Source organism: Pleurodeles waltl, chromosome 3_1, assembly GCF_031143425.1.
Source record: "Pleurodeles waltl isolate 20211129_DDA chromosome 3_1, aPleWal1.hap1.20221129, whole genome shotgun sequence".
NCBI classification, from domain to species: domain Eukaryota; kingdom Metazoa; phylum Chordata; class Amphibia; order Caudata; family Salamandridae; genus Pleurodeles; species Pleurodeles waltl.
In genome coordinates, this window is record NC_090440.1 from 1,036,852,140 (window position 1) to 1,036,862,582 (window position 10,443).

Consider the following 10,443-nt stretch of genomic DNA (forward strand, 5'->3'; position numbering starts at 1 on the left):
ATCCCAGATAGTAGCCATGAAGATGTGGCTACCTAAAAAAGAAATGCATCTGAAAGGATTAGTTCTTCCAAAAAAACGTGGGGATGACATTGAGTTTGACTGGCTATTTGGAAAGGCCAATGAGTCCCTGTTGTGTATGAAGTGGTCACCTCTTTACAGTCAAAGCTCTTCGAATAAGTGTGGAAAGAATGAGGACCAAGAACATTTTTTTAACAGCAGTCTTTGTTAAAGGGGTATGGGATAAATGCCTTATACTTCGGAGATCTATGCCCCTGCTGAAACGGAAGGCATACTGAGTGCTGGGAACATGCTTGCGTAAGATGCCATATGCCTGTGCTGTGAGCCTCCAAGTCAGACCGAGAAAGGAGAGCCTGCTCTACTGAAAAGCCCAACATTAAGATGAACACAACAGCACCAAATTCAAAGAGGTACTGCAGAGGCAAAACTCGAGTGCAACCCCATGAGAGGCACCTAGTGAGAAGACGGGACATCTCTGAACTGTTATCGATGCCAGTGGGACTCTCCACCACAGCAGGGGCCCCAAAGTGCTTGCACCTTGAAGTCAACCCAAAGTTACCTAGTCCACATGCACTGTTATGTGACATCAAAGAGACACAGGATGACTAACCGCTCAAATATAAACAGTAAGGTGCACTGCACCGGTGCCCTTGACCTATGCCTAAACAATACAGTCTGTGCATTACTTGACTGAGTAATCTTAGGCCACCTCCTCATCTGCTCACTCTGATTGTGATGCCTCTTGCCAGCTGAAGATTCTTATGCTTTTTTTCCATTTGTTTTACATGAACGTCACTACTTTTGAGCAAAAACAGACAACCACCACTGGCTATGGGGCGCTCATCCTTTGGTATGAATAGTCAGTCTTCCCTTCCTTCATTACTTTGCACAGGAGAAATGGAGAAAGAAGTGGCATGGGACTTCGCAGTTGCCAGATGATTTCTGTGGTATCTCCTGCAAGGTCTTGTATTGCTTATGTACAGCACATCTGCTTTCGCAAAATGACCAGCTTTGTTTCTTCTTGAGGCAAGCAGGCCAAGTGTAGTCATCCTGTTTGGCCTACTATAAAAAAAAAAAAAAAAATAGGTGACTGGTGGATACATTTTAGTTTCTTGACTTTTAACTCTAGACTTTCTCTTTTTTATGACCTTTGAAATTGCAGCTAGCTAAGGTGCTTGTGTGAAGGCAGGAATTCTAATGTCATTTTATGTTTGTGTTGTGGCTCCAACGAATACACACACATTATAAGTGAGGGACTAACTCCATGTGCTAGGACTGGGTAAAAAGACAGGTGCTGAATTTTTTGACGAAAAGCTAGACAGGAGTGACATTCTGGAATTGTAAAGGAGAAGAAAATTCAATTTAATGGAGAAATAAATTTAACAGATGGGAGTAGAACTCAATTCAACTGACAAGAGAGAGCAGCAGCCCTTTCCAACTCTAATGAAATAAGGATATGTTAAAACCTACAATGAGGATGATACTACAAAATGAGGAGGGCTGCATGAAAAGAATCTGGAGATTTGAAATGATGGGCATATCGGATAAATTAATTTGTGGACTGTGCAAATGTTCCTAAAATGCATGTTTTCCTTGCAATTGGATGCCTGTCTGAGCCACTGTACCAGGGGCTGTATTGTGACACCCCAGGGTACATTGCATTATCAGAATGCAACAAAACATAAGAAAGATATTTTTATACTGAAATATTTCAATTTTGAATTATCGTTTCATACTATGACAGTGACTGAAGGATGAAGAGTTTCAGGTAAGTATTTTCTTTATAATTTATGTTTGAAAACAGAACAGTGCAGCAAATCCATCTCCACTTGCAAAGCCTGTGCGGCACAAAGAAGTTGGGTTTGCAGATGCAGAATGAACAAAAGGGGTCCTCTGGTCCACAGTCGGCATCAAGAATCGCAATACATACGCCGTGTGCCACTGAGAACACGAGAGAAAAGTGGGCAAACCAAGGGGCGCCAACCCCCTTTGCTACGAACAAATAAATGTATAAACATGCACATCGGGAGTTGGTTACTATTTGCAAGGCTGCATCAGCACAAAGGGCTACATTGAACTGTCACTGCAAGCTCTGTCTCTTTAAGGGCAAGTGGTTGCAATGAATGCACTGTGCAAATGAACAGAGGTGATTGGGTCTGTTTCCCTTGCAGGCCCCAATTCCTGACTGCTGTGCCAACTGAAGTGCACACATTAAAATGCACCTCAGCAAGAGCAAATTTGTCCTGCTCCTGAGTGGTAAATTCAGTGCTGTACAAAGAACTGGCCTGGTCACCGTGCTGTGACAAGCTAGTTAGTACATCTAGTGAGATGGCTGGCCAATAACATTTATTGGTGAAGCAGTCCACGAAGCAATAAGAGCAGGCCGTTTGGAAATACTGATGTTAAATGTGGCAAGGGACCAAACAGAACCGAGTGGAAGCAAGCAGTCAGGGTTAATTACAGGGGACTGAGAAGGGATGCACCACTAGGCTCTAATAGGCTTCTTTTCTTTGTGGTTAATGGTTGGAGGATACCCAACACCTCAAAAGGGGGGCTGCATATCAGTGTACTTGCACTTCGGTCTTCCATCTGGCCTTGCATGATTTTCTACTCTGAAAAGCCATTCTCATTGCACTCTACACAAGAGTGAAAGGGGCACTCGGCGTCAGTGATATGTATGCATTGCCTAAGAGGAGGTATTAGAATGACGGTGCCCAATAAAGGGACTGTCATGAACATCCCTGCAATATTGGACTGGCACTGTTAAAAGTGACCCTCCTTGTGGCACTTCTTCTGCTGTCACCCTCTCCTCCTCTACCCATTCTGTCTTCACCTCTCCCTCCCGCCAAGCTGAACTTATTCCCATATGCCCACCTGTTAAACTTTCCTACATCCCATTTCACCCACAAACATCAAGTCAATAACTGCTCCACCAGATCAGACCAGATTGTGGTAATTCCGATACCTAAGAAATTGAGGGTTGACTTGTACTCAATTAAAAATGATATTCAACCTGAGGGGCTGGGCTTCAATTCCTTCTGGAATATGCAGACACATTCATATGAAGTAGGAACTGATGAAGAAGAGACGTTAAGAATTCCAAATGATACCTCTTCCGAGAGTGGTTCCTCACAGTGACATGCTCCCAAAGCAGTAGAATCAACAGGTGAGACACATCCAGGGTTTTATGGTGGTATTAAGTTTGTGGCTGGGCTGTTGTACCTGCATGAAACACCCCGGCTGGTCCTTCAGGCAGGAAAGGTGCGGATTGAGCGGAACCTGAAGTTCAGAAGGAGGTACGAGCACATAGCTGGCAGGGTAAGGTGCCGCAGGGTAGAGGGGTTGAAGGGCTTGGAGCGTGGGATGGCTCGAGGACAGGAAGCTGAGGGGAATGTGCAGACAGCAGCGCTCATGCACTTTGTACTGTATATGAAAGTAAAATCTGCTGTAGTCAAAGTATTGTGCTTTATTCTCTTACCCATTGATCACCATTGGAAATAACCAACTTGCCTTCAGAGACCTAATGTGCAATGTTTGGAACACGCTCAGTATTTCGGGTACCAGTAGTTCACACAAGAATAAAGAAAACAAATAGCACATGCAGCCTGCGAAGACGCAACTCTAAACCCGACAATCTCTTCCAGAATCCACAGACTAATTCTGGAAACTGGCAGACCAACATTTAGAAACGCCCGGCTGTTTATCCTGTCTCGTGCACCAAATACCTGCACCCGTTTGACTGGATTAACGATGACTCGTGCGCACACACCTGCATGACAGAGGACAGAAATGCTGCATCACAAGCTTTTTTAACAACCTCACAATATTTCATCACTGGGTTTTGACCAGGAACTTTAAGTCTCTTATTTAGACAAGAAAACACTGGTTTTTGTTTGTCTATCTGCACGGTGGTGGAGGGAAGGTGAAAGTCTGGTGGTGGAGTCTTAAGAGACACTGGAAGTATGTTGGTAATTTGCTGTTGGAGAGAGGCAGATTATATCTAAACTGTAAAAGGTATATCCGAATAAGAAACTCCTGGATAAGGCGGAATTTATACAAACATTCTGAACTCATTTTTTGAACATTTACTATGAACAAAATCCTTAAAATGATAACATGACAGCCTTCCAGTGACGTTCACTAGAAAACATGTTTCTAAATAGACTACAGAGACCTCTGTGATCGGACCGGATGTTTAGTTTTCTGGTTTGAAGGCTAGTTAAAATGCACATACCGATTTGATCGGGAACAGGCAAGTATCCGCCTAAAAAACGCAGCAGCACCATTTGCCCGAAGGGAAGCAGAGGCAAAGAGAGGGTGAGAACTCCTGGCCCACTCCTCTGCCAACTTCAACCAGTGTTCGTTAGCCTCACAGGTATGTGGGGATGGTACATACCAGGGAAATAGGCCCAACGCCTTTTCGCCACACCGGTTGGGTAATGAAAGACATAACTGAGGTACACTGGGCCCCTGACAATACTTAGCCCTGGTGACCACACCGATAAACTACAATCCCTTCTGCATTTTGCGAGGAACTCTAAGCAGTTGAGGCTTCTAAATATAACAACATTCATTTTGGGGTGTGGATTCATAAAGATCCTCCCTGGCCCCGTAGGACAGTACGTATCAAACACGAAACGCGTATCACATGGGCGAGATATTCAGGTATGTTTAAAAAGTTAAAATAATTAGTAAATGGAAGCAGCAATGCACCAACAAGCATACATACAAATGGAGGCCAATTTCTGAGTACTGTGGATACGAGCTTTCCAAAAGAGTCCCGAATGTGAAATCCTCACTGGTCAATTTTTGCCCACCGCTCTTTCCTCCATAAAATTAAACCCTTGAAAGTGACCACAGTGTCAAGAGTTCCTTAATGGAATGTCGTCCTAGTCAAACTGCAGTGTACCGGATATTACCTCAGTAGTTGTCGAACAACTTAATAAGCTAAACATTCCTCGAGAAAAATATAGATTTACGGTCACATACAGGAGCGTAGGCAACAACTAACACCCCCACAGAATTGCCAGGTAACCTCCACTGTCACCATGACACAGAAACACAATGCAACCGTTCACAAAGCCACACTGACCAAGACTAGGACAATAACAAGCTGGCTCGTTTTAAAAAGATGTTTCTGGTCACAGAACAGGAAGAGCCAGTTTGAGAGAAGATCTCCTCGTCTGGCTGCAATAACCAGACCCTTCAGCCACTGCTAACAGGCAGGCTTGGGCCCAGGGGCGTAGCTTCACGGGGGTGTTTGGGGTGTTGAACCCCCTAATAAATGTATTTTATGATAAATAGCTGGGTTCAAGTGCTTTTAGTCTGGTACTGAGAGATGTTTGTCGGATTTCACTAGGATGTTTTCCACACAGACAGAAACAAACACTCCCTCTCTGTTTCAAAAGTCCTCATAAATGTTGCTTATTTTACAAAATAATGTGCTTTCTTCTTAGTAATCCGCATTCCTTCCCTTTTCCACTGTTCCTTAGGCCACTCTCATATGCCCTGCTTGTTTTATAAAATAGTTCAACACTATATGCCAGTGTCATTGTTGGAAAATCGAAACCTACCCGTCCCCCCATAATCTTACTGACCAAAATACACCCCTGCTTGGGGCAGAACCTTATTAGAAAAATACACATTTTGCATGGAAATGTGCATGAACTGTTGTGATTCTTGGGCTATGAGGTTTCTGCCGGCATGTAAGTCTTCCAATGCACATTAGAATGTGTAGGATTGTATTGGGATTCATTCAGCAATAGCCACTCTCCTTACAAGGTTAATAATGCCCGTTTGAGTATATACTCTGTGTTTTGATATATTTAGTACATCATAATCCCAACAAGGCCAGAGACCTTTTCAGTTTTCATTGGGTTCCTCAGCACCTTTGGGGTGCATTGGTGAGATGAGTAATAGTAAGCCTATGTGGAAGAAAAACTGGATGAAATGTATGAGGTCAGTGAGCAGAGTAGACGTGGTGCTGTTCGACAGCATGGATTTGTGGAAAGTGGAGGCATAAATGCTATTAGGCGTGTTGATACTTCTCTTTATGTGGATTATTTTAGAGAGGAGTAGCCACTGGCTGTGTGTATACTCCATAGGTTAGTACCCTGTGCTGAGCAACTAGTGGTGCGAACCAACATGGATCCTCCATCTCAGTAGTTACCACACATTGTGCGTTAAGGTATGTTTCTCTGAAACAGGTAGACTGCAAAAAAGTTTTTTAAAAAAACAAAACAAAAAACAACACACAACAGCAGTTGTAGTATGGATGGCCAGACATCAACTAGTTAAGCACTGCCAGCATGACAAAAGCTGCGCTGGGAATCGAGTTCTTGAGCAGTCCCACGTTATGTACGAGAAGGTCAGTAGGTCATTTTGTCAGTGCATTCTGGTAATTGTGATTAGGGGTTTAGAAAGCATGAAGGAGGAAAATGTTAAGTCTGACAACAGAAACAAATAAGTAGTAACACAGACAATAGGTTTGGCTCACACATAGAAAATAGCACTGCAGCTAAACGTCATTGCGCAATCAGACTAGCGCACACACACACACACACAAAATGATTATGTCCAGGGTTCATAATAAAAGCAACCATGTACACAGACGTACAGTCATCCATATACTTAGACGCACACTTACATGCATACGCAGGTAGCTAGATCTATCCATAAGTGAGTTCACGTATAGAAAAGTTAAATTTAGAAGTGGGGGCTTATGCACCGATGACGGGATGGATAGGTCATTGCAGTACATGGATAGATCGAAGGGCTGGGTGTTTGAATGAAAATAAAAAAACATACATTTGGTGTTTATGATGTTGACCATTTGACTTAACTTTTTTGCTGCATAGGGGGACCGAATGTGTTTCCTACTTTCGCATGTTGCTACAGTTCGCGTTACAAAAGCAGTTATGAGCCACAGGTAAAGAGTTCTCGGTTTCTTTTTACCGGCGATTTTTATGCACAAAACAGCCGTCTGAAAAAAACAGATCATTTATTCCTACACCCAGTTGTAAAAATATACAACAGATACATTTGATGTGACGAGAGAGAGACCGCACAGACATCGTGAAAAATGAATGAGTTCATTGTGAGACTAAGACGCCCGTAACAGGAATTATATGACGTGTTTTGCTAAAAGAAAACCTGGAAAAGTTCCCTCTGTCAGGCATACTATGAAAAGCAAAAAAACAATTACTGCAAACGCCTTCCCCAATCATGGCCACTGAGCAGGCAGGCTTCTCTTAAATATTCGATACCAAAGATTGAGGAAATGCCATACTCATAGTGTAACTGCTGAACTCAACACGTCATGCATACCTTTACCAAAGAACAGTAACAGAATCTGCTATTTTGCATCTCAGTCTCATCTTTCCTTTTTTCGGATATGACCAATAATGGCGAAATATTTAATAATGCACCATTAAAGCTAAACTTACAAAAAAATAATTTATTAACCACTCACATGGGAGGACTTGAAATTAAAGTACTGCTCATAAGGAATATCTGGAGTGACAGAGGTATAGGTGGATAATGTATATATTCAGAAAGTCCACGCTATGCACATTCAGTGTCTACATGTGACACAAGTTGCAACTGCCCAGGAAATGCTCTAGTATACATTGTTTATTGTTTTGAATTGCAAATTATAATTTTCTGGGAATCAAAGCATCCCAGGATGCAGTTGTGCATGATCTAGTTTTTAAATGTCGACTTTTATAATGTTACATGTATATTACGTATGCTTCATTTCTCATTTAACTCTCAAACGTTTCTGTTTTTTAAATAATTTACCACTCTTCAGGTTTTTTTTCTTCATTTTTCTTCTCTTTTCCTTCCATTTTCTAAGTTCCTTAGTGTTCATACATGGATTTTTGTATACATTCATATTGTTAATGTTCTGAATAATTCATAGGTCTACGTGTATTATTCTAGAAATGATGTCTGGTATACACTATTTCCACATAAGGCATAATCTCTGTTTTTCATTACAGAATGTTTAGCCTATAGTTTTTATAACTATCAATAAGGTATTTCTAAAACTCAAAAAGGTAGACTTAAACTTTTACTAATACTTCATTGCCAGCCTGTGGACCAGCCTCCACAGACCACTGGGTATCAAGCGCAGATGATTGTCCCTGTTGTACTCACCCAGGCCGGCAGGTACTGGTTGCCAATCTGCTTGGAGATGGCTTCCTTCTCGTTTTCCAGCAGCTCATAGGCCGCAGTCAGACGGTTCAGTTTGCTGCCCTTGTTCTTTCTAAACCACATCCAAAGTAGGAGGCCAAGCAGCACCCAGCTGACACCCAGGCCCAGGTATCCGCAGAGGTAGACGGGGATGAGGTAAAACACTGCCCTGCACAGGTAGGAGAGCATCTCTAGAAGGAGTAGGTTCAAAGCCTTAGGGGAAAACTCCTTCTCCTGAGAGGAATCCTGTACCGGGGTCCCCCCTCTCTGCTGGCGCGGCTGGGGCCCTGGATCCTTGTTAGATGATCTCCCCTGCTCCCCCATTCTGCTGCCAGAGCTCACGCGAGGGTGTTCGGTAAGAGCAAGGATCAGGGCCGTGGCACTTGTGGGGGCGGGAGGTGGAGTGGTCCTGATGTGGGAGCTACCAAACTCCTATGAAGAACAGTGGAAATCAGGACCAGGAGGCAAGTTCAGGATCCACACTCCTATATTTGTCTGAGTGAGGAGATGCAGAGAGGAGATCCAGCCGATTGAAGTAAAGCCTGTCAGGGGAATCAGCTGGTACACAACTGTCACACCCTGCCTGGAGAACGAGGGCTCAATAAACAGACCCGGAGCCCCGACACCACGAACCTTGAGCGTGCCAGGAGAGGTCCCAGGGCCAGCATAGACAATGGGAATTTACCCCTTTATCGATTTTAGGCAACAGAGGGCGGCACACAGCTACAGTCCAGGTAAGAGGGACCCAGCTACACAACTCCTTGGCTAGATATCAGCGAGGCTCGGTTACACTTTCCTTGTGTGGGCATAAGAAGTTCGGCTATACGCCGCTGTCATGTCAGCAGAGGGTCAGGCTCAGGTACAAAACTCTTTGTCCGGGCAGCAGAGGCTCGTGTACACAATTCCCTCTCCGTGTACCAGCCAGGTACACAACTGTCTGGCCGAGTTGCAGGCTCAAACACAACAGGAAAGGCCCTGTGGTGCAGAGCTCCCTGTCAGTTGCGCGACAGTCCAAGCTGGGCACACCACCCCGGAAACTTCTGTTCTACACGTCTGTTGCTGGGCGGGCGACAAGCAGTTCGGCTGCAGGACCACAACACGGTGTACTGCTCTGCCAGCGGCTGCAGTGCACGGCCCGGTGTCTGCGCGCTGCTCCAGGTGTGTGCCCCTCGGTGGCTGCCTCAGCACTGCCGCTGGTGACTGCGCAGGGGCCGGCGGTACTCTCCCTCTCTGAGCTGCCCAGCCCGGGTTACACGGTTTTATTGCTCTGCCAGTGGCTCATCCCGTCCCCGCCATCGCAGCTGCTGCTGGGCTGAGTCTCCGGATAGGTATGTCTAACCCCAGACCTGAGGCGGTGCTTAGGTGAGGAGAAGCCCGGGCGCCCAGGCCCCGCCCATCGGGGACAGCCCTCACACCGAGGAGTCTCCGGGTGCGCAGAGGATGCAGCGGGAAGCCCCACCACCACGCTGGGCCCCCACGGAGCTGAAACAGGTCGTGCCGTGCCCACCGCAGCCCAGGGTCCGTGGAGTCACGCCCGAGGGAAGGGTGGCGTGCAGACACCGCCCAGTCGAGAAAAAAGACGGGAGCTGGAGTTAGCTCGCTGCGCCACGCCCGCGCTGGGGCAGCCACCCTAAACACTCGGGAGATATTAGCACACTCGCTGTATCTAGGCCATTGACCAAGACGTGGAGGGCTTTGCCGACGAACTGCGAAACTCTGATAATTAGGGCGCTCCCCGCAGAAACCACACCCACCCGCATCATGCCAATTTACCAGGACACAGAGAGCCTCAGCTGAGGAACTGCAAAACTCTCGTAGTTAGAGCTCTCCCTCTTGGGAACGCACCGGGGCCGACCACGCCCCCTCAAGGAGGGCGTATCCACTCGGCGGGAGCAATACCAGGCCCAGCCTTTTGATGCTCGGCACGCCCTCCTCTGCCCGAGGGCACCCAGGCAGAGGCGGCTCGGCGGGCCACGCCTAGGCTGCGTTGCTATCTGGGAAGCGGGGCTATCCAGGCTAAGAGCAAAGCTGGAATTTTAAAAACTGTACCCATAAATTCGGGATCAAGGTGTGGCAACAAAAAGAGGGTGGAGTCACGAGGGGCGGAGTCATCAAAAGCGGTCTGAGTAAACATATACATATATTTGTTTGAAAAAATTCTGGCCCAAATAATTTTACCATTGTGATAGGTAGTGCTAGGGAGAAATTAACCTATAAAAAGTAAGTGCTATA

General features: G+C 45.6%; 1 protein-coding gene across 2 annotated transcripts in view; it reads right to left on the bottom strand.

Moving 5' to 3' along the window:
* Positions 1–10,066, bottom strand: part of ESYT3 (extended synaptotagmin 3) — a 319,908-nt gene extending 309,842 nt beyond the window's left edge. Inside the window, exon 1 of one of the 2 annotated variants that reach the window (XM_069224322.1) lies at positions 8,176–10,025. In XM_069224322.1, the coding sequence (XP_069080423.1) occupies positions 8,176–8,535 (360 nt within the window). In that variant the 5' untranslated portion in view covers positions 8,536–10,025. Of the gene's footprint in view, positions 1–8,175 lie in introns of both variants that reach the window. The other variant, XM_069224323.1, reaches the window with a different exon arrangement.
* Positions 10,067–10,443: the final 377 nt, after the last annotated feature.